The sequence below is a fragment of the Thamnophis elegans genome, chromosome 4, assembly GCF_009769535.1.
Source record: "Thamnophis elegans isolate rThaEle1 chromosome 4, rThaEle1.pri, whole genome shotgun sequence".
NCBI lineage: Eukaryota > Metazoa > Chordata > Lepidosauria > Squamata > Colubridae > Thamnophis > Thamnophis elegans.
Genome location: NC_045544.1, coordinates 130,612,609 through 130,640,574, shown reverse-complemented (window position 1 = coordinate 130,640,574; position 27,966 = coordinate 130,612,609). Strand labels below are relative to the sequence as shown.

Genomic DNA, 27,966 nt, shown 5'->3' with positions numbered 1-27,966 from the left:
CTGGGGTGACAGATGGGGAGTGGAGGTTGAGTTAAAAGCCCACTCAAGACCGCCCATCTCGTCCAGGAATTGCGAGGACAAATGTGGGTGGTTTATCTTTAGCATGTTGAAAATGCTTCTTTACAAATATGGATTAGCTAGAAAAGTGAGGTGCTATTCTGAAATCTTTTGCAAAATATTTAAATTGGGTGGCTAAATAGCAAAGTTGCAAGACCTTTAGTTGCTATTCTTTACATTAGTTTTTTTCACCCAAAGTATTTATTTATTATTACTTATTAAACAAATTTACATAGCCGCTCAGCTCACACATAGGCAACACATCTACAGTAATCAGTAATCTTTACATTGAGGGTGAAGTTGCAAACCATTTTTCATTGTTACAAAATAAATTGTAATCTAGTCTAATTGAGAATGAGACTGCTTTTGTTTTGTCTTGTCTTGTAAGATTGAGAGTGGAAAATTGTTATAGCTGGGCATGGATGTAAAAGGTTTGTGATTATGTGTCAGTTGATTAAGTTGCTGTAAAAAAATCTTCCTCAGCACAGCCTTTTCAGATTTGTCAGGTTCTCCAACTATTCTGTCTGGGGATGCTGACAATCAGACAGCAGCATACCAGGGCTCTGTATAAACAGATTTCAGTTACAGTATTTGCTTTTTATGTTTTGAGGAAGATTCCTGGGTTTAGTTGCATGCTTCTTGACTATTTCTCATGTGTGGTTCTCTTAACATGATTGTCGTTTCATAGTCTATGTTTCATCTTTACACACACATCCAAAAAAGCCCATTGTGAGGCAGATGATTTCTGTTTTATGTATGAAATTTGAGGCCAAGAGATTTTGTAAAGGCTATTCCAACCAATTAACAACATATAGCAACTGAATCAAAGCTCAGTGCCTGACAACTGATCTTTTGTCTCCAGTTTTTTGTTATATTTTGCTAGGAATGGCATGTCCATGTCAGCTTTATTTATCCTAATGATCTTAAATTGATCTACGTATGTTCCGGCCTGTCCACATTAAATTTCTTGGAAATTCAGTTCATTGAAAGGACCAGGGATTTGAATTTACAATTGTCAGGATTCTCCAGGCATTTAGAATAAGTAAACAAGGTTGCCCGCCAATTTAGTAGGGTAGTCCTCAACTTACAACAGTTTATTTAGTGACCATTCAAAGTTACAAAAGCACTGGAAAAAAAGTGACTTCAGAGCATTTCTCACACTTAATGACCTTTGTAGCAACCCCATGTTCATGTGATCAAAATTCAGATGCTTGGCAACTGACTCATATTTATGATGGTTGCAGTGTCCTGGGCTCATGTGATCACCTTTTGCAACCTTCTGATAAGCAGTGGGGAAGCCAGACTCACTTAACAACTATATTACTAACTTATGTACTGCTATTGTTCACTTAACAACTGTAGCAAAGAAGGTGGTAAAATGGGGTAGAACTCGCTTAACAAATGTCTCCCTTAAGAACAAAATCTTAGGGCTCAGTTGTGGACATAGGTCAAGGACTGCCTGTAGTTTTTAGAGGCTGAAATCCTGTCTTCTAAGTGAGAGGCAAGTGGTTATTAGAGAAAAGATACATGTAATCCTCACTTAGTGACCATTTGAAGTCACAACAGTTCCCCCCAAAAGGTACTTTTGACCTGGATTTGAAGTCCAGATGTCCACCCTCACTCGGTCTCATTTGGGGCATTTGGCAACTAGCCTACATTTACAGCCTTTGGCAGCATCCCAAGGTCACATGACCACGATTGATGATGGTTTTTTTTTACTAGAAACCAGTGTTTATCTTTAGGTTTGGGCAAAAAGACGATGGCTTTGCTTCATGACTGCAGCATTCATTTAATGGCCGCATTCGCTTTATTACTACCACAAAATAATGTCATAAAATTGGATCAGTCACATCATGACCTGCTTAACAGCATGACTTTTGACTATCATTTGGGCCCGGTTACACTTGTAAGTCAAGGACAACCTGTATTATTCTATGCTAAGGCCCAAACTATAGAGTTTTCTCAGCAGACACATTTGTATACCTTTATTTATTTATTATTTATATAGGGTTTATATAGCTGCCCACTCGGGGTGCAATTTTAAGCGGCTAACAGAAGGTTGAAAACCTAAAAGGTAAATAGAAATCCATAAAAACACACCGCACACCAGAGACAGCTCACTTGTAAAGGTTGATGTGCTGTCCTGACTCAGAGCCTGGGGGGAGATGGACCTTCAGTGTCTTTTTGAGGAGATGCTGTTGCATAGGACAGTCACCATGACACCGAAGACGAATCTCCTAGGTTCCATCGGATGACACTGCTTGGGATCTGATGCATGCCAGTCATGGTTTTGCTGGATAAGGAGAAATGGGCCTACAAATATTTTGGAACTGAGCCATGAAAGGCTTTGAAGGTGACACTTAGCCTCTTAAATTGCACTTGGAAGTCAGTTGGTCACTAGGGCATCAGGGTAATCATTGCTTCTTGCTTCTGCATTCTGGACTAGAATTGTCTTAAGGGCAACATTAAAGGTGAAGTTCGTTGTGATCTTCTGAGTTTTTAATAATATTTAAAATTATTTGTTTGTCTACTGCTTTTACTGTTAGCTTTGTGGTTTCATTGCATTTGCTGCTTCTGTATAAAGAGATGTATTACTTAGGTCAGAAGCTGTTACAGGCAGTCTTTGATGTACAACTATTTGTTCAGTGACTGAAATTACAACAGCACTGAAAAAAGTGACTTACAACCGTTTTTCATATTTATGACCATTGCCACATCCCCCTGGTTACATGATCAAAATTTGGGTGCTTGGCAACCGGCTCATATTTATGATGGTTTGCGGTATCCCAGGTACCATACCTGTTGAGACTTTCTGACAAGCAAAGTCAGTGGGGAAGCCAGATTCATTGAACAACTGCAGTGGTTCACTTAACAAACTGTGTTATGTAAAATGGGGCAAAACTTATTTAATAACTATCTTGCTTAGCAACAGAAATGTTGGGCTCTATTATGGTTGTAAGTGGATGACTACCTGTATATAAACGGAACACATGCATGGACCCACATGGGTACACTTGCCCAGTTTCAAAAAACACCTACATGTAGTGAGGAAACAGACAGGGTAGTCATAACTATTGTGTTGGCAGAGGTTATCTCAGTATAAAATAAAACTGGAGTGCTGGTTTCTTTTTCCCCTTTCTACAGTTGGATTTGATCACAGATCTTTTGGGAACACCGTCACTGGAAGCAATGAGGACAGCTTGTGAAGGTGCCAAGGCTCACATACTCAGGGGTCCTCATAAACAGGTAGAGTGATTATGTTCTAATTTGGTAATGCAAAGCCTTTTAGTTGTGTGATGACAACTTTTAATTTTCAGTCTAAGACAGTGTTGGTGAACCTTTTCGGCACTGAGTGCTGAAACGGGAGTGTGTGCATGCATGCGCGGGAGCACCAGAAACCGGAAGAGCAGTTCCCAAGCGTGCATGTGCACGCCAGGAAGCGAAACCTCCAGTTTCCGGCATGCACATGCGCACCGGTCACCTGGTCTTTCTGTTTCTGGCACACAGGCATGCATGAAGACCAGCTGGCCAGCGCACATGCATGCACCAGAAACCAGAAGCTCAGCTTCCCGGCATGCGCACCAGGGAGTTGCTCTTTTAGTGCCTGGTGCTCTTGCATGCGTGAAGACCAGCTGACCGACACATGTGTGCATCAGAACCTGGAAGAGCAACGGGTGACGGGTCTAACTAAAAACTAAACTAAAAACTAAGAGTAATACCAGATTGGGGATTTATACTGGGACAATCGTAAAGCAATTTATCTCAGCTATGCAGAACTGATACTTAATATGTCATGCTCTCTGTTTTTTGTGGAAGTTAAAATTTTGTTGCAGAGAGTAGGAGTGAACGACTGGCCTGAGGAGAGTGGAGCTGCTATACTTAATTCTACAAAGACAAGCTAAGGAAAAGAGATCTTTTGCATTCCTGGGCATTAAGTACAGCCTATGAACCAATTATAGTGAGACTTAAATGACCCACTTACCTTAGTTTGGAAAGCTGCTACCAGGGACCTAATGTTAGCCATAACGTCATTTTTTTTTTTACCATCTCTTGTTTTGGGTATTTCAGCCAAAAGTATGAAATCAAATATAATGGCTGGAGATAATAAAATAGATGTATAACATCTATTTTAGGATGTCGCCCATTTTGTTTGAGTAACCATTGTTCTGCTGGAACTTTTTCTTAACAGAAAGTTCTGATGTGTAATAATTGAAAATATTTGCAATGCAAAAATACTCATTATATAAACATCATTTCACAATATGATGAAAACTGTATATACCAAACTTTAAAAATCATGAGGAACAGAGTGATATATTTTTAAGGTGTTGGAAGGGGGAACTTCTGCTGCAACTTTGCAATCTATTTATTTAGAATTGTATGTGTGCAGCAGGGCCACAGGTAAAAGGGATGTGGAATTATACTCAAAGTTTTCTCAGCTACGCTTAACAAAAGGGAGTACTTTGTACATGGAAATGCAGTGGAGGGGCAAGAAATGAGAGACAGAAAGTCTTTTTTTCCCCAAAATTCCATGGTATTTCAGAGTTGTTCTAAGGTCTTGTTATAATCACCTTGTATAAGCTGGTCAGATTTGCAATTCCTGGAAACATAGCCTTAAATCACTGCATGCGGAGTGTGTCCCAAGATCAGCTGATGGATTTTCCAATTTAAAAAGTACTACTAATAAAGATTGACTGTATTCTTAGTCACAATCAACAGTCTTGGCCTAACACAACTTCATATGACATAGAACTGGTATAGAACAACTGTAGTATTTGTGAAACCTGGTGGGATCCTACTATCATCCTTCCAGAATATTCATTCTCATGGTGTCCTTATTTATATGGAAAGCATCCTGTGAAACCTTTTATAAATCTTTGCTCTGTTCTGTAATGCTAACTAGCATTTAACCTTTTCTGTTAATATTGTTACATAAATAGATAAGGCAAAAAAGCTTGATTGTTTAGTTTTATTTCAAACTGAATGTGTTGGTTCTTGGTTAGGTATAAGATATTCCTCCCACATATCAATAAAATTAATCATCTGCCAATAATAGGAGAAAAATTATATAATCATTTCTTCGTTGCTTCTAATGGTTTTTCCCAACTGGTGCACGTGTTAAATCTATAATGCTTTCCTTTTTTAGAATTTGCACAGGGTTTTTTAGAAGCACCACACTAAAAAAATAATAGTGTAGGAAGTGATGGAGAACAAGCAGATTCTAAACTCAATATAATATACTTTCTTTTAAAAAAACAAGACAGCTTTTACATTTGCATGAAGAGGTTAGGTCTATTTTTAATTATGAACATTCATTTTGAATTTTAGAGGTCATTTTTTTCTCTCTTCATTCTAATGTAAAATTCATTAAGCCCTTTAAGGCTTAACCTCTCTATGCACTTACTTAGGAACAACTGAGTGTCATAGGGTCAAACAGCTAGAAGAGGAGAGAGGGCCCCTGTCCATAATGCTTCCCCCTCCACTATCTTCCTCTCAGGTCCATGTTAGGAATTCTAGGAATGTGTTTTTTAATTTTTTTAATTTTTATTTATGAAATTTATTTGCTGACCATTTTATGGTTCAGATGACTCTGACTGGTTTACATCAAGATAAAACAACATATAACAGGTATAAACATAAAATGAATTAAAATTACTAAAAATAGAACAATTACATTTTATTTTAAAATCTGCTCCCCTGGAAGAGCTTGCTGGTCTTAACCTAACCTGTTTTGCTGGAAGAGCTTGCTAGACTAACTTGCCCTCTTCATTCATTTCCATAACAGTTTTTTTTTTAATCATTTTTTTAAAAAAACCTGAATGTATTCAGTAATTTTAGCCATGATTCAGAAAAGACAGTGTTGCATTTTGGCATCTCAATTATTCTGATGACGCTCAGTGCCTTTTCTCTTTCTCTTCACAGCCATCCCTTCCTGTCCTGTATACATTATCCAGCCAAGCTACACATGAAGCCGTTCATCTCCTTTGTAGGATGTTGGTCTTCGATCCAGTAAGTTATAGACTTAAAATAGAAAAGGGAGTGGGGTGGTGGTAATTATAGCAATATATATATATCATAGTCCATAAAGTATGCATAAAAGACTTGAGAAGCACATGGCAAACAACAGGAAAAAATATCCAAAGATGTGTCAGAGGAAGATAGAAAAATAGCAGAATGACATAATGAATTCTTGATTCTGTCCTCAATGCTGAGGATATAGGACAAATACTAGTGGAGTCTTTGGTGCTGTTTGAGCTTTTCCCATATCATTCTTGTCATGTTTAAATCCACATTGAAATCAATTTCAGTACTGTATTGTCTCTTTTCTGTAACGCCATTTACACATTATCTATAATGACGTTCTTAAAATCAACTTCTGAGTTCATTGTTCATAAATACCCTTCAAAACATCCAGTGTTAGTATTGCTCCATTCTACATTCTCATTAAGTATTCTTCCCCTTTAATTGTGATCTTTCATTTTTTCTAGTTCGCTCTAGTATCCAACCTTCAAAGTCCTATCTTATCATTATTTTTCCTAAGGAATCCAAACAACAGCAATTTCGCACAGGAAATATTCTTATAGTTATATGTTAATTATATTTTTTATAATTAATTTCAGAGTCTTATTTCAAATCCTTAGCCCATTTTTAACTTTCCAAAATCAACATTATAAACAGCCTTTTGCTGTCTATTCCAAAAAGTTTTTAAAAATTCTGAGTTATTGAACTTATACTTGAAACTTCCTTTACTGAGAAGGAGACTCACCCAATGAAATAGATAAAAGCATGACATTCTGAAGGTTCTTGGTATTTGAAAAGCAGTTTTTTTTTTTTAAAAAAAAGGCAATTCCAAATGAAGAAATGAGGCTTGGCCAAGCTTTGTATTCTGATAGGCTACCTTAGAAATGGGGGCTTAGATGGAATCTCTTGACTCCAGCTGCAAGACTCATAAACTGACTGAAAAAAACTTTGGTTTCTGTAGCCTACTCACAGAGATCAACTATCCAGAGTACATATGGGCAAACTCATTATCTTTCCTTTCCCTGAAGAGATTTTGCCAGCCACAATCCATCTGACCATCAGTCTCCGCCATAAATATCATCCCCACCTCTTCAGGGAATCTAGCTCATCCTGACCTCACTAGAAGTCTCCCTGAAGCAATATTTAAGATATAGCTCTACTGAATGAAAACTGGAAAGATAAAATTACAATTGTGTACTAGCGTAGACACTAGAAGATGATACATAGGTCCAGATTCTTACCTGTGGAACAAGGAAGAGGTTATAGGTAACAATATATAATTGGGCTCATAATATTTTGCCTCCTATTACTTTAGCAATAAAGGAGACTACAGTAAAGAAAGGTAGTCCCCTTTTTGTGTCTGTCATACATGAACTATTAATTTAGTAGCAAAAGGAAGATTTTAATTCAGTTCTTTTACATTATTGGAGTTGTATTTGCCATTTCCTCTTACTATCTTGTTCATGAGCTCCCAAATTTTATCTGCACTTCTCCAGTGAGTGCATTTTTTAAGATATTCACAAAGATTGAGCATATCTGACTCTCTTTAAGACAGGCAGCCCATGTTTTCCAACCAACTGGCCTCAAAGGGGAAGAAGGATTTTTTTTTTTCTGAAGAAGTTTGAAGAGTCCATCTCATAAATCCCATGTCACTTTATTTGTTCACCTGTGTGGCCACCTGCCAAATTGCAGCAAGTTCACTTTCCCTCCTGTTATTCTTACGGGAATGGCATGCCTTCCTTATTGGTGTTGAAACCTTTGCACCGGACTTCTCTTTTTCTCTTTCGGTGAAGCTTTCTCCAGCCTGCTGCCCTTCAGATGTCTTGGACTTCTGCTCTGCACAGCTATGCTGAAAAGCATCAACATTCACCTATATAATCCAACTTCCCTCATGAGAGAAATCCTTTAGCTTTTGCCATACTCGTGGAGGAGCAATTCACAGAAGAGGAATTATTGTTCTTCTCTGAAAACTCTTGTTTCATCTGCAGACCTAGGAAGGAAAAATGTAATGTCTGTTCCCCTGTGAACAGCCCTGGAAGGAAGAGATGTGTGAACTCTTTAAAGAGAATGGGAATCTTCTTTATCTCTCTTACCCCTCTTAGGCAGTCAGTTTATTTTTTCAGAATAAAGGCTGCTTTAAAGCTGTGAGGAACTGAACTGTACCTTTGGGGCAGAAAAGGCCGATTATAAAGCCAAATTCTACTTTCTTATCTATTTTCTCAGTATTCGGCATAATGAATAATTCCATGCCTTTATTTGTGCAGCACACTATACTACATTTCTACATTCACATCAGCCTTAGGCTTTGCACAAAGTGTTACATATTGGTAGCCGTCTTGCACAAACATCCCTTTATAGAGCTTTAGTCTTTTGTAGCAATTTTTGCAGACCGCAAAGGCCAGATCCTAAAACATGATCTTTCCATGAGTCTCTCGAGCTGTGGCTGCTTACAGTTCAGCAACTTATCATGTTCTCGATGGCAGATGATCTGCCAGGCGATTATAATTTTCTCTTACAGCCAGTTCTCCCTGCATTCCACATGGTGTCCCAAGTGATAATCATGATAGAATTTCTCAAATAAAGCATTGATGCGTGGTTGAAGGAAAATGTGGTACAAGAATGAGCAGGAAGTATCATAGCTAAAAGGTGGACCACTAGTGGTCCATGAGAAAATGTTGGTGGTTCACAGAAAAATTATTTGCATTTTTATATTGCACTAAATTCTATTTATCTTTTTTAAAAATTCATATTAGTGGTCCGTGGGATTTAAAATTATGCATTTAGAGGTCCCCGAGGTCCAAAAGGTTGGTGATCCTGATATACAGGTAGTTCTCAGCTGTGCTGACCAGAGCCTAGGCCTGAACAGAGGGACAGAACATGACACTGGTACCCAACACCGGGGCATCTTCCCCCAAAAGGCCCACCCTCTAGCTCCCATCAAAACATCCCGTCTGTCACCTCCTGAATGTACTGACTTGCCATAAGCCCTCCAATGCCTTCCTTTCCTCCCACCAACTCCAGTCTCCTGATTCCCCTGGCTAGGGACCCCCTCCGTCCACTCATATAACTCAGCCACCCTGCCACCAGCCCAGGATAGAGCTCAGCCCCTGCTTTGTTTTAGTTTCTACTCTTAGCATCCTCAAGAACCATCAAGGCCATTCCCCTCCAACTGCTATTAAGTTAAAGGTAAAGGTTTCCCCTCTCTAGTTGTGACCGACTCTAGAGGGGGGGTGTTCATCTCTTGTTTCTTAGCCAAGGGAGGTCCAAAGACATTGTTGTTGCCATGTGGCCAGCATGACTATACACTGAGGTACACGGAGTGCTGTTATCTTCTCACCAAAGTTGAACCTATTTACCTACTTGCATTTGGATGCTTTTGAACGGCTAGGTTGGCAAGGGCTGGGACAAGTAACAGGAGCTCACCCCACCCCACAGCTTTCGGGTTTTTAACCCAAGGCTGTCAGCTTTCCAGTTGATAAGTTCAGCCTCTTTAAACACTGAGCCATCGCACCCTCTAAGTTAACAGTATTAAAAGGTTTTCTAGGCTTATGTATGCCTGAAAAATAATTTCAGTAGAGCACTTTGGCCTTCCCATGAGCCCAGCAGTTCTCTGCTAATCATTAATGTCAATTCATGCAGTTACTCTTGAAACAGATCCATTTTTTTTTCATGGCTTGCATAGAAACCTGTGAAAAGGCAGGCTCCTTTAATTACTTGCTTGGAAGGGCGGGGGGGTGATTTGTGCTCCAGGGGCCAAAGGAATACTGTTTTCAACTTCATTTCTGAAATGGCAACAAAAGTATTGGCTTTTTAATAGTTGGTTCCATCTAAAACAGGTTCAGGGCAGACAAGGATAGCTTCTTATTGAAATACATTAGTTTATGGCAAAATATTAAATTTTGTTCTGCCCTGAAATACAGCTGCTATTCTTTGATGGGTTTATCAGATTTAAATTGAGGGAGAGGGGGACTGCGAAAGTCAGTTCACATGCTTCCTAAAATGCATGTCTTCCTTTGAAGCTTTCTCTCCCCCTCTTAGAAAATCACTATAAAAATTCTAGCAGCCTCACCAAATCGCATTTCCATATCAATTGCATAGCACCTGCAGGTAGAAAAAGAGGTTGCTTGCTTTCTTCTCTCACTATTCAGTTCATTTTTGGTATGGCAACAGGAAAGTCCATTTCTACCACACCTGGTTTTCCCTCTGTATCTGCCAGGTACCTCAGCTGATCTGGGTCTGCCTGAACAGCAGTTGACCACAACTGGCAGCAAGGGGTGGTTTGGGGTGAAGCAAGCAAGAAGGACTGTAGCATGGGTAGCGAAGCAGAGCAAATTTTGACAGATAGCTATGCCCAACTGTCTTGTTAAGGTTGGTGGATGTCTTGCCGGCATTCTTACTGACTTTGGTGGAAGGGAATGGAAGCAACACCCAGAATCATGTACCGGTGAGAGGGGCAGCAGATAAAGCATGTCAGTGCCTACTTAACATGCCATGTACCCCGTAAATAGGGTTAGTGCTTTTTGCCAGTATGTAAATAAATAAATACACTCTTTCCATGTAAAAAAATATTTCAGTTACAGCAACACTGACTTTTAAGTGAACACTGCCTCCTAATGGTTTCACTTATCAAACATTAAAGTTAGAAAAAGTTTATCATGGAGTTTGTTATCTCTCGGCATATGTGTGTGTGAGTATGTGTGTGTGTGTGTGTGTGTGTGTGTGTGTGTGTGTGTGTGTGTGTGTGATAAACTAAAATCTATATGCAACAGTAATTTGTATTTTTCTGTATTCAGTCCAAAAGAATATCCGCTAAGGATGCCTTAGCTCATCCATATCTTGACGAAGGGCGATTACGATATCACACCTGTATGTGCAAATGTTGTTTTTCCACTTCTACTGGAAGAGTTTACACCAGTGATTTTGAACCCATCACAAATCCTAAATTCGATGATACTTTTGAAAAGAACCTCAGTTCTGTCCGGCAGGTTAAAGGTCAGTATTATAAATTAGGAGATCACAATCCTTTACATTATTTAGCAATAATGTACACTTAGGATAAATATACATTTCTATCATTTATATATTTATACATATTTGTTTGCTTAATAACTTGCATCTCATTAAGCCAGGAAAAGGGCAATACATCAATTTGTCAGTATTTGCATGGAAAAAATATATTAGATGGGAAATTTGAAATATTTATAAAATAAATGAAAAGAAATGTCACAATCCTACAATCACAGAAGATTGCTGAAAGTTTATATTTTATATTTTAGGTTAGTCTCTTTCTCTCAGCCCAACCAACCATACTAGGTTGTTGCTGTGGAGAAAATAGGACACAGCATTAGGTATGTCACCATGAATTATGCAAAATAAAGCAGGTTATAAAATTAATACATAAATATGTAAATCAAATACTTTGGCCACCTAGTGAGAAGGAATTACTCCCTGGAGAAGAGCCTAATGCTGGGAACGATTGAGGACAAAAGAAGAAGGGGACGACAGAGAATGAAGTGGCTGGATGGAGTCACTGAAGCAGTAGGCGTGAGTGACTCCATCCAAATGCACAGTTAATGTTGGTATTAATTTACTTACAGCATTTTCTATACCACATTCCACAAGGATCCCCAGTGACTTAACAAACAGCTAAATATAAAATCTATAAAAATGTGTCCTTGCCACAAATCCAATGTTTACTAGTCAACAATATCCTGTTTTGTTCATGCATTGGAAAGCATGAATTTGGATTTTGTTTTTTTTCTCCTACTTTTTTTTCCAGAAATAATCCATCAGTTCATTTTGGAACAGCAGAAAGGAAATAGAGTACCTTTGTGCATCAATCCCCAATCTGCTGCTTTTAAGAGCTTTATTAGGTAACTGTATGTAATCACTTCTGATATTCATTTATTTCCTTAATGGTGAAACATTTGTTTTAATCCTCTTGAACTAAGGAACCTTCCAGTTATACTACCTGCATGCTTGATTTGTTAAGAATGCTTTAACATTTTGAATGATAGATTTTTGTGGGATCCTTGGTGCTTTCTGAGTTTGGTTATTTTCTCACAGACATTTCACTACCAAATTAGATAGCATCATCAATGCTAGACTACAAGATCTGATGATGTTTTGTTTTCTTGAAGACATTTCATTACCCATCAAGCACTGAGAGCATCAAGGACCCACAGTTCAATCCTGAGCTGCAAATGTTCTTCTTCCGCTATTTTTTATGTTAACCAAAAGCAGGCAAAATGCAGACAAAAAGAATAAAACAGTAGGTTGCTGCCTTGGAATTTTTCACCTGTCTATAACCTCCTTTGGATGAATAAAGAAGTAAGAATTTTCCATTGCGGTTATTTCATCCCATGGAATCAGCAATCCCTTAGCTTGGCAGAACACAGCCTGGTATTCAAGCTGTTACCCTCCTGTCTAGTTGTAGAAGGAAGAGCATTCAAGCTTGTGCATCATTGGTGGTGAATGGTGCAATATATATGGTAATTTGATGTAAGCAAAGGAAAAACACTCATTCCCTTAAAGCTTTAGAGTCTAAATTTAACCTTAGGCAAAAATAAAGATAGGGGAGTGAGGTAACAATGCAGTTTGTTTAATTTAGATGGGGTGGGGCATCTACATTCCATGGATAATTTCAGGCCTCATTTCACAATCCTTGTGCATGAGAGGAAAGAGGGAGCTCCAGTTATTTCAGTCCTACCCAGCAACACTCAGGAATATGATCTTTGACTTGTTTATCTCTGTTTAAATAATTATATCTCACTTTTAATTGGATAAACCTCAAGACAGCTGATAATAAATTACACATAAAAGAAGTGTACTCCAAAGTACTCTTATCTCATCAGCGGTTGGTCCTTTCACAATAGGTGGAGGACACTGGGTGTAATCCCAATGATAAAATTCAATATTAATTGTTTTTGACGTCTAAGTGCAAAGCTTCACAAAACAAGTGGGAGGAGAACCGAGAACCAAAGTGGTTCCATTTAGAACCTTTACATTAGAGTTCTCTCCTAAGGGGGAAGCAAAAAGAATGTAGGCAGAGACAAGAGGGAGTTTCCCTAAGAGAGAATATATGGACAGAATGAAGATACTGAAGGAAAGAACATTAAAAAGGATGTCGCCCTAAACCCCAAAATATTAAAGGGACAAACTGTGTTTTGATGAGAGACAAGAGGACCGAACTGTGATTAAAAAAGACTCAGGAGAAGTTAGTCATGATCTTGGCAGAAGGTAGCGAAGAGTTTAGTGTTTTTTTTAAATATATTTTTATTGATTACATATGAATATATTGAATACAGTATAATTGTCCTGGCATTCCACTTGCTATAAAACAAAGATAAAAACAAATAACATATGTACTATTTTAAACAATGCTAGTGTTGCACAGTTATTTTTAACCATCATATTCTAGAATAATGTATCTATCATTCTAATACCTACATTCTAATACATACGTAGTATCTCTCTCCATGTCCCCCTAACCTGATTCTTTCATATTCCAACTTCCACCTCGTGTTTCTAACCGTTAATATAATCTATTCCACATAGCATAGTATTCTGTATCTCCTTTATTTACTATTTATTTACTCAATTTCTATAGTTGCCCATCTCAGTCAAGTGGCTCTGGGCAACTTACAATCCTAAAAGTGTAAAACCATTAAAGCAATAAAAAACAATAAAAGAATAAAACATTAAGCAAAATAAGTACATGCAGCAGGCAGGATAGTTAACCTACTAATAAACAGAGGGCTTAACACATTCCAAACTCCAAGCACATAGCCAAGTTTTTAAAGCTTTACCCAAAAACCAACAGGGTTTGGGGGGGGGGCATTCTAATCTCAGAGTGGAGAGTATTCTACAAAGCAGGGTACAGCAGAGAAGGCTTGCCTCATAGTGTTTGCCAGTCAGGCTTCTTTGCCTAATGGGTTCAGCATTCAGCAGCATGCACAGTCCCAATTTGGAAAAAGACCACCCCTCAGGTAGCCTTAAAGTTAAGGCTTTAAAGGTGAAAACCAGGACTTTGAATTTCACCCAGAAGCACAGCAGTAGCCAGTGCAGCTCACATAGTAGTGGTGTTACTTGTGCCATGTATCCAGCATCATTTACTGCCCGCATAGCAATGGTGGGTTGCAGGCGGTACACCCTGGTATGGGCGTACCAGATCCTGCACTGGGTACTGTTCCGGTACGGTGCTCCGGAGGGCCTGCCTGCCTGCGCTTCTTACCTGTGCTTAAGTTTTTGCAGCTTACGCGCACATGCATGTGGGTGACTCTGGGGCGGAATCCGGAACCCATCACTGCTGCACAGCTACATTCTGCACCAATTGAAGTTTCTGAATGCTCTTCAAGGCCAGCCCCATGTAGAGAGCATTGCAGTAATCTAAAGCATTGCTGCACGTTGCAATAATTTTAGGAAGAAAAGAGGAAGGAGCCTTACTTTGCCCCAGGATGTCTTATTTTCTCTTAAACTTCTGCTTTCACTATGGTGAAAACCGAAAAGTATATTTCTTTCTCAAACTCCAGATTCCTTTTTTTATTATTTGTTTTATTTATATTACTTTCCATTTCCATCAAACAGTGTGGTATCAGGGTTTTAAACAATCAAAAGGCACATATTTGTTATAATATTATGACCAGGGGGGCGTTCGCCCAGGTTCGCCTGGTGCGCCAGTTGCGACCCTACCTGAACCGGGAGGCCCTCACAACAGTCACTCGAGCCCTTGTGATCTCTAGGCTGGAATACTGCAATGTGCTCTACATGGGGCTGCCCTTGAAGAGCATCCGGCGACTTCAGCTAGTCCAGAATGCGGCCGCGCGAGTGATTGTGGGCACACCACGGTTCACCCACATAACACCTATGCTCCGCGAGCTGCGCTGGCTACCTGTTGATCTCCGGGTGCGCTTCAAGGTGCTACTTACCATCCATAAATCGCTCCATGGTAGTGGATCTGCGTACTTGAGAGACCGCCTCCTGCCGATTACCTCCCTTCGACCTATCAGATCGCACAGATTAGGCCTCCTCCGAGTTCCATCCGCCAGTCAGTGCCGACTGGCGACTACGCGGAGGAGAGCCTTCTCAGTAGCAGCTCCGACCCTTTGGAACGACCTCCCCGTGGAGATTCGTACCCTCACCACTGTCCAGACCTTCCGCACAGCCCTTAAGATCTGGCTATCCCGTCAGGCCTGGGGATAAGATCCTAATCCGCCCCACCCGAATGTTGAGTGAAAGTTGTGTTTTATTGTTATTTTTTCTTTTTTTTATTATTCACGCACAGTTTTATGTCTTTTTTGTCTTGCACTCCCCTTCCCATGATTTGTAAGTCGCCCCTCAGGGAAAAGGGCGGCCTATAAGCTTTAATAATAAAATGAAAAATGAAATATTCATCACAATACTATTAATAATATAACTATATCCACACAGTTACAGTAATACATAATATCTTCATTAAATTCCCTCCACAATATCATTCCCTCTTTTTTATATCTCCTCTTTTCTAACTTCTATTTCTATTATCTAACCATTCGTAAAATGTATCGCATGTCGAGAAATACTCAGTTACTTCTTTATCTTTAATAATAAACGTTAGTCTATCCAGTTTCAGTTCAGTTCAGTTTATTAAATTTATATGCGCCCTTTTCCCCCGAAGGGGACTCAGAGTGGCTCACAACTCGAACAGGGGAGGGGGATACAGACAAAAGATTTAAAAACAACAACATAACAATATATAATTTAAAACTCACAACAGTCATACCATTCGAGACGGGGGCAACAGCTCTTTAGCCCTAGGCCTGTCGGAACAACCAGGTTTTGAGGGCTTTGCGGAAGGCCTGGAGGGTGGTGAGGGTTCAAATCTCCACGGGGAGTTCGTTCCAGAGGGTCGGAGCAGCCACAGAGAAGGCTCTCCTCCGGGTAGTCGCCAGTCGACACTGGCCGGTGGATGGGATTCGGAGGAGGCCTAATCTGTGGGATCTAATCGGTCTAGTGGAGGTAATTGGCAGCAGGCGGTCTCTCAAGTACCCAGGTCCAATACCATGAAGGGCTTTATAAGTAACGACTAGCGCCTTGAAGCGTATCCGGAGACCAATAGGCAGCCAGTGCAGCTCGCGGAGGATAGGTGTTACGTGGGTGAACCGAGGTACACCCACGATCGCTCGCGCGGCTGCATTCTGGACAAGCTGAAGTCTCCGAATACTCTTCAAGGGCTGCCCCATGTAGAGCACGTTGCAGTAGTCCAGTCTAGAGGTCACAAGGGCATGAGTGACTGTTGTGAGGGCCTCCTGGTTCAGGTAGGGACGTAACTGGTGCACCAGGCGAACCTGGGCAAATGCCCCCCTGGTCACAGCCGACAAGTGGTGCTCAAGAGTCAAGAGTCCATTGAGTGTTCAAGAGTCCATTTCTGCACAGTCTAGTATTTTCTTAATGACACTCTCATCGGACGGTATTTCATTATTTTTTCTAATGTTGCACAAATACAATCCTAGCTGCAGTTAATATACATAATACCAGATACATAGCTCCAGATTCTAATCCTCTTGAGTTGGAAGGGCTTCCGCTTGTATGGTGATTTTTTAAAAATTGAATTTATGATTAAATGTGTGTGTTCTTAGCATTCTCTGTGCCCCGCCAACCTCTTGAGAGGGAAAGTTGATCTTCTCTGTTTATTCCTTTCCAGTTCCACTGTTGCTCAGCCGTCTGAGATGCCACCATCTCCACTGGTCTGGGAATGAAAGTGGAAGATATAGTATACTACTGAAGACATAATGTAGCTTTCCACTGGATTCTGGGATTTGCAATTCTGGAGATTTAATCATGCTTGTACTGTAATTTTACTAATGAAGTTTTAAATTAACAACCACTATCCTTGTATGTTATACAAATAAGAGTTAGAAAAATGTTAACTAGGCTTTTAAATCCTGTCAAAGGTGGGGTTGTGCTTTTAGGAAAAAATATATATATTTTATCCAGGGTTGCACTTTTTTCCCCTTAAATTTATGAATTGTAGTGCAGCTGTGAATCTTGCTTGGCTCGGAACAAACAAACAAAAAGATTGAACCAATTTTTTTTCTTCAGTTTTAAAAGTGAAATTGTATAAAAGAAATTGTATAAGCTATTTTGATATTGAGCCATTCCTAAAGAATTGGGACTTTTGCTTGAAAAAACAAAACAGGGAATACAAAACTTAATCATGACCAATCATAAAGCCTCATCAGAGGGCGCAGTGGCCAAGAGTGAGAGGGCAACGTCACCTGGTGGTCACATCCATCTCCATAGCTTCTCAGTAGCGAAGTGGTGATGCCTGCGTGCTGTTTTCCAGTCTGATTTTGTGAGTAGAGAGAATGAGTTTTGACTAGGAGAGAAAAGTGTCTTTTCCTTTGAACCCTTCCCAAGTTATAAATAAATATATATAAATATATATATTTAATCTATTTTTATTAGAAGCTTTTTCTGCTCTTTTTCTTACATGAACCATCCCTTTCCCTTCCCTTCCCTCTGCCCCAGCACGCATTCCATTCGGGGGCTAATATTTTAAAAAAATAATCTTGATATCCATTGCCATGGAGAGAAAGAGAGAGAGAAAGAGAGAGAGAGAGATGTGCGCATGAGAAAGTAGTTTACACATTTTTAGATCTGTAAAACTTTGTGATTTCTTTTTTTTTTAATCCTGCACTGGACAGTTGGATGAAAAAGAAATGAAAAAATAGTGGGGGAAAGCACATAGGGAATTATGTTAATTGTATTTGTGTCATTAGGCAAAGCTGTGGAAGTCTTGAAATGTCACAGTAGTAAATAACTTTTATTACTTTTTGGCTAATTCCTTTTTGTGTGTGTTCTGTTCAAACACTGAATTATTCTGTGCATATGTATATATATATATGAACACAAATTGAAGGCCTCTACCTCCTGGAAGTATACAACACGGCTTGTTTACCTCCACCTGATTTTTTTTTTTTTAGTCCAGCGTGGAGACTTGAAACTTGAATGTCCCTTCCAACTTTTATATTTAAAAAAGGCAAGAAAAACTGAAGACTGTTTTTCAACTGTACAAAGAAATAACGAATGGATGGTCTCGAATTTTTGAATGTTGGTCTGGGATATTAAAAAAAATAAATAAGAGAAACCTTGGTGTTTGTCATGGACAATTAACTGTTAAAGTTATTTGTAAGTTATCTGTATTTAGCAGAGTATTTTCAGAAAGGGTGATCTGAGTTGGAACTGGATTCTATTAATTTACGTTTTTGGAAGTTTTAACTTCAATGAAGTAGTCATTTAGCTGGGGGCGGGGAAGACAAATTTTGAATTTCTCAAACAAAGATGGTGAAATATCTTTGTTGTTTTGTGTGGCTCCTGAGAATTTAAAACAAACAAAACCAACTGCAACGTTTCAATTAACTTGAATGAGAATCGTCTTTTTAACTTAAAAAGAGCCCATGAAGACACTGGTATGAAAGGTAAAATCTCAGAGGTTGGTCTGTTAAATGTGGCACACTTGCGGGTCACTTTGTACAATGTAGATTTTGAAGTAAAGTGGTGAAAACATTAAATGTGACATTTGAAACAAACAAGCAAACAAACTTCCGTGACTATGTTGTTGTTATTGTTGTTTTATCCTTCTACTGATTTGGGGCATGCAACTCATTAATAATGGATTTGGACTCTTCCAAAGATTTGTTACACGAAGTTGCATGTAAAGGAGGCCATTGAGGGGTCACAGAGAGCTGGTTGAATATCTGGAACCTCTGACTACTTCAGTGATGGGATTCAAAAAAGTTTACTACCGGTTCTATGAGCGTGGCAGGGGAAGGATACTGCAAAATCCCCATTCCCTCCACACCCCATTAACCTGCTTTCCAGCTCTGTTCTCCTGTAAAGGGCAACAAAAGAAGATAAGCGGGGATGGGGACGGTTCTCCAACCTCCTTAAAATTTCCGCTACTGGTTCTCCAGAACCTGTCAGAACTGGCTGAATGCCCCCTCTGGACTACTTACATTATGACTGACGCTTCAGAGTTGGCAACTAAAGGTAGCTGCAGGACTGAGACTAAGGTTGCATTTTCCATATTAACCGAGGTGAGAATTCTAGATCTTTCTTCATTCATGGGCAACTCAAGGGCTAAACATCACACTTTTGAGAAGGATTCAGACAAAGTAGAAGACATGTTTAAAAATAAGTATGTACAATGAGGGAACAAGAAGCTAAATTCAAAGGGAAAATAAAGGAGCTGTGGTGTTTAGCCCTGAATAACTACAGAGATATATTAGTACCCTATTAGAGGTAATAATTCAGTGGTATATTGGAGGCAAGTGGCATGGTAAATAAAGAGGACAAGCATGAAATGTATATCCAATAATGTTTCATCAGTTGATAAACTGTTAATGTAGCAACATGGAGAATAGTAATAGCAGTAACACCTAGACTTATATAACACTTTGCACTGCTTTACAGCACTCTAAGCAGTTGACAGAGTCAGCAGGTTGCCACTAACAATCTGGGTCCTCATTTTACCAACTTCGGAGGGATGAAAGGCTGGGTCAACCTTGAGTTAGGATCAATCTCCTGGCTGTGGGCAGAGTTAGCGTGCAATACTGCATTCTAACCACTGTGCCACCACATTATAAGATAATATTGGCTTATAACGCTAATAATGGCAATTGAGAATCATGTGAATTATTACAGCACAACTCATCTCGGACAAAACATCCAAATGAACACCATTAGATGGCAACATTAGCAGTTCCTGCAGGTTTTTACTGCCATGTAGCAGTAATCGAACTTCTTGCAGGTTGGATATAGTAGCCGTATAAAAATACATACAAAATATTTTAAATAGTTGAAAACAATACAAAATGTTCAAGCCCTTCCACATTTGAAAACCTGTTCCTTTCACCTTTTGATAAAATGTTACTTGTTTAACAAAATTACTTCAGCTAAAAGGATCATCTCTTAGTGCTTCTCTTTCCTTCTCAGACATCCAAGAGACCTCTTCTGCTGAGATATGTGCAAACACCTTTAAAAAACCAAAAAAGAGATTTGATTATGGATGTGTTTTTGATCGTTGGCGGAATCAGTTAATTTAAAGAAAGCTACAATATTCTAAAATAATGCCGCCTCAGCGTTTAACAGAAGCACAGAACTCTTTCCATAAACTTCCTGTTGTGGCTGCTTAATTGTTGACTTGGTGCATTTTAAAAAGTGGGTCAATCAATTTTTCTGAATATGCTTCCATATAGACTGACTCTTGCCATGTTGATACTTCTCCAGCACAGCTCATTCTGCTAATAACTATTCCACATTATTTGGGCACCAGAATCCATCATGTTCTAGCCTCCTCCAAAGTATCCTCTAGAAAACAGCAACGAAGTAACTGTGCATTGAGATCCAGTTAATCCTCTTCCACCAGGAAGGTTCATTCAACTGTTGGCTAGACTTGATCTCCACCATCCAAGTCCAATCTTCTCAACATGGGCAAGTTTAAGAGATGCGGACTTAAACTCCCAGAATTCTACTGACTGCCCAGACTGTCACAGTCCACAAAAATGTTGAAGAGCAAGTCAACTTCGGACTTCCCAAACTCATCAACCATATTTTTAACCTACATGGGGGAGGGGGTGTCACGACTTTGGCAACATTTAAGACTGGACGACCTTCAGGGATGGAAGGACCTCTAAGCAAGATTGGCTGGGTCTGCGTGGACATGCTTGCCCAAAATTTTAACCATTCCTTGCTTAATTAAAAATACTCTGATCATGTAGATTGGGGTGTCTAATCTTAGCAACTTGTTTGTGGACTTCAATTGCCAGAAGCCATAGCATAGCTGGCTGGGGAATTCTGGGAGTTGAAGTCCACAAATCTTAAAAGTTGCCAAGATTGGACACCCTGATCTACACAATTGTATGGATGCAACTTATGCAGGTTATTCAGAGTATGCAAGGCATGGTTAAACTTTGGGCATTTTTTAATTTTATTTTGTCAAGCATATATAAGATAACAGATATAAGTGTAAACATAATTATGAATACAAGAAATGGATACGAATAAGTAGGCACAGTAAGACAGGGACAGTAGGCACGTTGATGAGCCCACGCACGACCCCTTTACAGACCTCTTAGGAATGCGGTGAGTCAACAGTGGACAGTCTAAGGTTAAAGTTTTGGGGATTTAAGGATGTAACAACAGTCAGGTAGTGCATTCCAGAGGCATTGACCACTCTGTTGCTGAAGTCGTATTTTGGGGCAGTTTACCTTGAGTTTGTATCTATTGTTTGCCCGTATTATTGAGATTGCAGGAATCCCTAAACTGGCCACTTTAAGACTTGAGAAAAATGAACATAGAGAATTCTCCAGCCAGCTCTGCTGGCTGAGGAATTCTGAGAGTTGAAGTCCACAAGTCTTAAAGTGGCCAAGTTTGAAGACCTGTCTTTTGACAATGTTGTTTCAATGGGCTTTGGCAACTACGGTTGATTTAAGAGAGACTGCGTGGCTCCGCCCTCCCAGACGCCTCATCTAATCTTGGATGATCTCCCCAAGCAAAACCCGGCGGAACGTGGGAAATGGTCTCAATGTGTGTCCACGAAGTGCCTGAGCAGCGAAATTGGGGCGCGCAGATCTTTCCCACTGCCAAAAAGGACAAGCTTGGGGGAGGGGGCGTGGCCATCTGGGCAGGAGCCCCCCCCCTCCACGGAGAGCCAATGGGCGCAGAATAAGGCGATCGTTCGTTCCCGGCTCTTGCCAGCTCCGAAAAGGCGATGGCTGCGACGCGCGTCCTCGAGTGGATCTTCGCGTTCTTCTGCCTCATTCACATCCCGATCACTTTATTCGTCGATCTGCAGCCGTTGCTACCTGGAGTTTATCCTGTCGCCGTAAGTAGAGGGGAACCGCCGAGCTCTTTGTGGCTGGTCCGCAGAGATCGCTTTGGGATCCGCTTTGCTTAAGAATCTGGGATCGGATTTACGCATCTAAGTGCGGGAAACTTGCTCCACGTTCCTGCCCGAAGAGGCTGAAGAACCAGGATTCTGTGGGGAATGGGGGAAGCTGCATGACCATCCAGCTCTGTATGAAGGGATGGGGGGATCCAGCGTGTGGGGTAGATCCATGTGTCTTGACTGGATTACCAAGGTTCTTTTGGGAAGAGACAGCGCTTTCGACACTCTCGGTTTAGGAAACGGGTTGTGCTATGTAACAAAGGTCAGGATGTACAAAAAGCCTGTTGGGGGGAAAGCTGGGCTTCATTCCAGCAATTTTACAACAGTTTGTGTGTATCTGACCTAAAAAAAGAAACTGGATCAAAATGTATGCAAACCTCTTTCCTGTGTTTTATCTACATTTCTTGTTTGGAGAGATTTGCAAAATGGTTAAATTCTTGGTTTTATTGAATACTGACCAGAGTCACTTTGATGGGGAGGGCGTTGTTGGCATATAAATTTGAGCCCTATATAAGTAAAGATCATAAATTCTGGTATGCAGAAAAATAAAATCTACATTTCACCTCTTCCTGGAACCCTTTTATCCATGAACTCTGCTTTTAGAAAGGAACTTTGCACCTTCTTGAATGGAAGTTAAAAGAAGCTGGATTTGATCCATACATTATCTAGCAATAGAGGGTGGATGGATGTACAGATAGATGGAATGAATGAATGAATGAATGAATGAATGAAGGAAGGAAGGAAGGAAGGAAGGAAGGAAGGAAGGAAGAAAGAAAGAGATAACCATTTAAATAGGAGCCAGCAGTGTGCATTAGCTGCCAAAAAAGCCAACACAGTTCTAGCCTGCATAAACGGGGGAATATAATAAGATCACATGAAGTGTTAATACCACTTTATAATGCCATGGTAAGCTACACTTGGAATACAACATTCAATTTTGGTCGCCACAATGTAAAAAAGATGCTGAGACCCTAGAAAGGGTTCAGAGAAGAGCAACAAAGATGATTAGGTGACTGGAGACGAAAACATAGGAAGAATGGTTACAGGAGCTGGGCATGTCCAGTTTAATGAAAAGAAGGACCAGAGGAGACCTGATAGCAGTGTCCCTATATCTGAGGGGCTGCCACAAACAAGAGGGGGTTAACCTATTTTCCAAAGCACCACAGGGCAGAACAATAAGCAATGGGTGGAAACTAATCAAGGAGAGAAACAACTTAGAACTAAGGAGAAATTTCCTGACAGTCAGAACAATTAAATCAGTGGAACAATTTGCCTCCAGATGTTGTGGGTTTCAAAAATTTTTCGAACCTACTCTGTGGGTGTGGCCTCCTTTGTGGGAGTGGCTTGCCGGCCATGTGACCTGGTGGGAGTGGCTTGCCGGCCATGTGTTCTCTCTCTCTCTCTCTCTCTCTCTCTCTCTCTCTCTCTCTCTCCTTCCTTTTGTCTCTCTGTCCCTTTTTCCTTTTTTTCTTTCATCTCTCTCTCACTTTTTCTTTTTTTCTTTCTTCCTTCCTGTCTTTCTCTTTCTCTCTCTATGTGAGTCTCTGTGAGTGTGTGTGTCAGTGGTGGGTTTCAAAAAATTTTGGAACCTCTTCTGTAGGTGTGGCCTGCTTTCCGGGTCCACTGGTGGAACCTCTTCTAACCGGATCGGTAGATTTGACGAATCGGTTCTACCGAACAGGTGCGAACTGGTAGGAACCCACCTCTGTTGTGGGTGCTCCAACACTGGAAGTTTTTAAGAAGATGTTGGATAACTGTTTGTCTGAAGTGGTGTAGGGTTTCCTGCCTAGGCAGGAGGTTGGACTAGAAGACCTCCAAGGTCCCTTCCAACTCTATTCTATGATAGATAGATAGATAGATAGATAGATAGATAGATAGATAGATAGATAGATAGATAGATGGATGATTGATAGATAGATAGATAGATAGATAGATAGATAGATAGATAGATAGATAGATAGATTTTTAAAAATCAATACAGGTCTATTCTTTATCTCATCTGTTGCAGCCTTCTGAAAAAATGAAGATGGAGGCTGTGACTACAGTTTAATTCTTCAAGTGGATGCATAGTCTTAATAGATGAAGGAAAGAGGCAAAAAAAGAGAGATGTGGTCCAAGAAGGGGACTATGCAACAGGAAGAGATTACAAGTATCTTGTTCTCCCAACATACTGAACTTTGCTGTTGAATTAACCCATTTTCAAGCTTCACACAATTCACTAAAGCCACTAGCAGGCTAGAAGGTGGAATTAACCATATGTAATAGATTAGAATAACCAAGTTGGAAGGGACCTTGGAGGTCTTCTAGTCCAACCCCCTGCCTAGGCAGGAAACCCTACACCACTTCAGACAAATGGATATCCAACATCTTCTTAAAAACTTCCAGTGTTGGAGCACCCACAACCTCTGGAGGCAAATTGATCCACTGATCAATTGTTCTAACTATCAGGAAATTTCTTCTAAGTTCTAGGTTGCTTCTCTCCTTGATTATTTTCCACCCATTCTTGTCCTGTCCTCAGGTGTTTTGTTATATGAACTCTACTCTTAAAGCAAGAACTGAAAGAATAGGCGAGAGAGAGAGACCAGGAGGGCCATAAATGGGAGGGAGGGGGGAGTCTGAAGAGGCGGAGTCAACTTATCTTGTCTTTAGTATGAGAGCCCTCTTCTTGTCACTCAACACAGTTACTTGATACCCTAATCAAAGAACTACCAAAAATAAGAGCCAACATTGGCAGAGCAAAGTACTGTATAATAAACAGGGAGCAAACACACTCAGTCGCACTGATGCTATTACCTCATTTGATCATAAAATGTCTGCAAGCAATCACTGAAGCTCAGAGAGCACCAAGAACTCCTCAGTTCAACCTGACTGATGGATAGTCTCTTCTATTGGCCTGTGAAAGTTGTAATCAAAACCTATCACATAGTTTGAGAAAGAAGTAAACATCTTCCCCCATGCTAACAAAACTAGCCAAACCAACCAGTGCCGAGTTCTACTTACATGCTTTGCATCAGGTTCCCAACCACCATTAAAATGGGGCAGCGTTTCTATTACGCAGCTTCTATTACACACACCGCCACCATAGATAGAAGATTAAAAGGAAGATTTAGGTGTCCTTCTCCTCCTCCTTACTCACCAACCATCTTCTCTATTCCTAAAGCTAACCGATGCAATGACCTGGTACGCAACTACATTCAAGGATCCATTGGTGGTAAACCCAGAACCCTGGTTCCAGTCATTCCTTTACTCCGAAGGTTTTCTACAATTGTTTTTCTTTCCCGTTGCTGCCTACGCCTTCTGGAAAGGTAAGCGTGCCAGTTTGTGTGAACTAGGGGAGCAGGATATGTGATTACCATTTTCACCTTCCCAATTGGCGTCCAACGAGCAAAGTCCGTGACCCGACAAAAGCGTGAACGTCATAAGCGCGCCGACAACACCGCGGCGCTAAAACCGTGATGTCAAAAGCGTGCTGACAACAGCGCGCCGACAGAAGCGCAATTTAATTTAAGGTAAGGTTTACGGTTAGGGTTAGGTTTAGGGTTCCGTTACAGGGCGCTTCTGTCGGCGTGCTTTTGTCGGCGCGCTTTAGGGCTAATTAGTCGCTCAATCGTCGCGCGGTTTTGTCACCGCTCTTTAGTCACCGCGGTTTAGTCAGGCGCGCTTTTGTTGTGCACACATTTGTGATGGAACCGCAAAGTCAATGGGGAAAGGGTTTTTTTTTTAAAGTTTTTTATTTTATTTTATTTTTTTACAAACATATCAATGTGTGAACAGTGTGACACCTGGGTATCGTACATTCTAATACAAATAAAACTAATAGAATTAGTTATAGTTATTACTTTCCCCCCAAGATATATTTCCAATAGTAACACATATTTATATTAAGTTGCAGTCCCTCGTTATTCAATTATTCCATATTATTGCTCTTATTTTATTATATAAACGTGTATAAACTAATATTCCCCCTTTCTCTTATTTCTATCTCTTATTATAATAGGGAAAGTTGAATTCACTTAACCACCATGTAATTTTCTGAACTGCGGTCATTTGCTTAACATCTGTGGCAAAAAAAAGTAATAAAGTTGACGTGACTCCATTAACAGCCACCTTCTTAGCAAGGGCAGTTCTCGTCCCAATTGTGGTTATAAGTTGAGGACTACCAATATTTTACATTTGTATGCAAATTAGAAAATAAACACTTGAGGTTTTTTGGACCTAAGGCTGCAATTATTTTTAAAAAGTGTTTCTTTTTCGATTCAGGGAACTGCAAGTGGATCCGGACTCCTGTGATTATCTACGCAACGCACGTAGCGACAACGGTGGTCGCTTGCCTGGCCCACATCCTGTTTGCGGATTTCTCCAACGCTAAAGTCCCGAGTCCACAGACTCTGCAGGAACGCCTGACCCTATCTGCTTTCTATGCCCCTTTCTTAGCAATTCCCCTCGCGATGTTGCTTTTTGTACTGTTCAGCTCTGCTTATAAGGCAGTTGAAAAAAAGAAGAAGAAATAAAACATTTGGCTTTTCTCCTTTGGGAAGGAAGATCTGCCAATTAGACCGAGGACAGTGTGTCTGTGTCCCTAAGGGAACAAAGCACAGGTAGTCCTCGACTTACGACCACAGCGGAGCCAGAATTTATGTTGCTAAGTGAGGGTGTTAAGTGAGTTTTGCCCCATTTTACGACTTTTCTTGCCACATTTTAAAACTGCAGTTGTTAAATTACCTTGTTTCCCCGAAAATAAGACCTCCCCGGATAATAAGCCCATTCGGGCTTTTGAGCGCATGCGCTAACATAAGGCCTCCCCAAAAATATTGCAACACAGCAGCAGCCATGAGGTGACCACGCTCACTGCCTCCTGCACCTCAAAAATAATAAGACCCCCCAGAAAATAAGGCCAAGCGCTTATTTCGGGGGTCAAAAGAAAATAAGACCCCGTAGAGACTTGAAACTTTCTCAAACAAAGATGCTGAATTACTTTTGTTTTTTTTGTGTGGCTCCTGAGAATTTAAAGCAAACTAAACCAACTGCAACGTTTCAATTAACTTGAATGAGAATCGTCTTTTTAACTTAAAAAGAGCCCATGAAGACACTAGCCGGTTCTATAAAGCCCCTCTCCAAATTTTTATCAATGAATCTTCTCATTTCCTCCATTTCCCTAGGGGACATTGAATATATTTGGGGCTTGGGAAGCTTTACCCCAGGCAAAATATCAATGGTGCAATCAGTGGGTCTGTCATGGGGGGGGGGAGTTTATCAGAAGATTTCTCACTAAACACTCCCCTTAGGTCCCAATATTCTTTCGGAATTTTCTCCTCTCCTTCGATCCTCTCCTGCCCCCTGGCGGCTAATGCGGGGTTAGAATCAGCAGGATCTGGAGTCTCAACCTCCCGTTCAGGGGGTGTGCTAGTGCGAATGCGTAACCACCCCTTTCTCCAGTTAATGCGAGGGTTCCACTTACGAAGCCAGGGCAGTCCCAAAATAAGGGGCCGGTCCATTCCAGGTGCCACAATAAAAGTGATTAATTCTTGATGGGTCCCCATTTTCATTTCTAAGGGCTCAGTGGAAAAATGAGCAGGACCCCCGCCCGCAATAGAACCATCAATTTGGCAAAAAACAAAGTCCTCAATTTTAAGCCAGGGTTTTCCACCATTTCAGGACTTATCATACAGCGAGAACAGCCCGAATCTAGGAGAGCTAAAAGTTTTTCAGTCGCGCCAGAAGGTGGCACTCTTCGTTCAATTGGGATAAGCATGGGGCCCTTTTTTGAACTTACCCAGCGATGAGATTGTTCCTCATCTGATTCGCCAGATGAGCTGGAACTAACGCCTCCCTCCTCCTCCGGCTGGAAAAGCTGGGGAACATTTTCAGCGGCTCACGCAGCCTCTCTTTTGCTGTCCGGGGCCTTACTTGCTCTTCCCTCTTTTCGGGGAGGGGGTGGAGTGGTCTGAGGCAATTTTACG

General features: G+C 40.5%; 2 protein-coding genes across 6 annotated transcripts in view; both read left to right on the top strand.

The window, feature by feature from the left end:
• NLK (nemo like kinase) overlaps positions 1-18,209 on the top strand; it is a 116,379-nt gene extending 98,170 nt beyond the window's left edge. For 4 of the 5 annotated variants that reach the window (XM_032215071.1, XM_032215067.1, XM_032215069.1 and 1 more), the window contains exons 7-11: positions 3,202-3,303; positions 5,980-6,066; positions 10,872-11,070; positions 11,858-11,951; positions 16,760-18,209. In XM_032215071.1, coding sequence (XP_032070962.1) covers positions 3,202-3,303; positions 5,980-6,066; positions 10,872-11,070; positions 11,858-11,951; positions 16,760-16,814 — 537 coding nt within the window. In that variant the 3' untranslated portion in view covers positions 16,815-18,209. Of the gene's footprint in view, positions 1-3,201; positions 3,304-5,979; positions 6,067-10,871; positions 11,071-11,857; positions 11,958-16,759 lie in introns of all 5 variants that reach the window. The other variant, XM_032215068.1, reaches the window with a different exon arrangement.
• A 3,453-nt stretch (positions 18,210-21,662) lies between these two features.
• On the top strand, positions 21,663-26,567 carry LOC116508213 (sigma intracellular receptor 2-like). The gene is made up of 3 exons (XM_032216745.1): positions 21,663-21,943; positions 25,167-25,311; positions 26,267-26,567. The coding sequence occupies exons 1-3, from the start codon at positions 21,830-21,832 to the stop codon at positions 26,515-26,517; spliced, it is 510 nt and encodes a 169-aa protein (XP_032072636.1). The 5' UTR covers positions 21,663-21,829; the 3' UTR covers positions 26,518-26,567.
• The last annotated feature ends 1,399 nt before the right edge of the window (positions 26,568-27,966 follow it).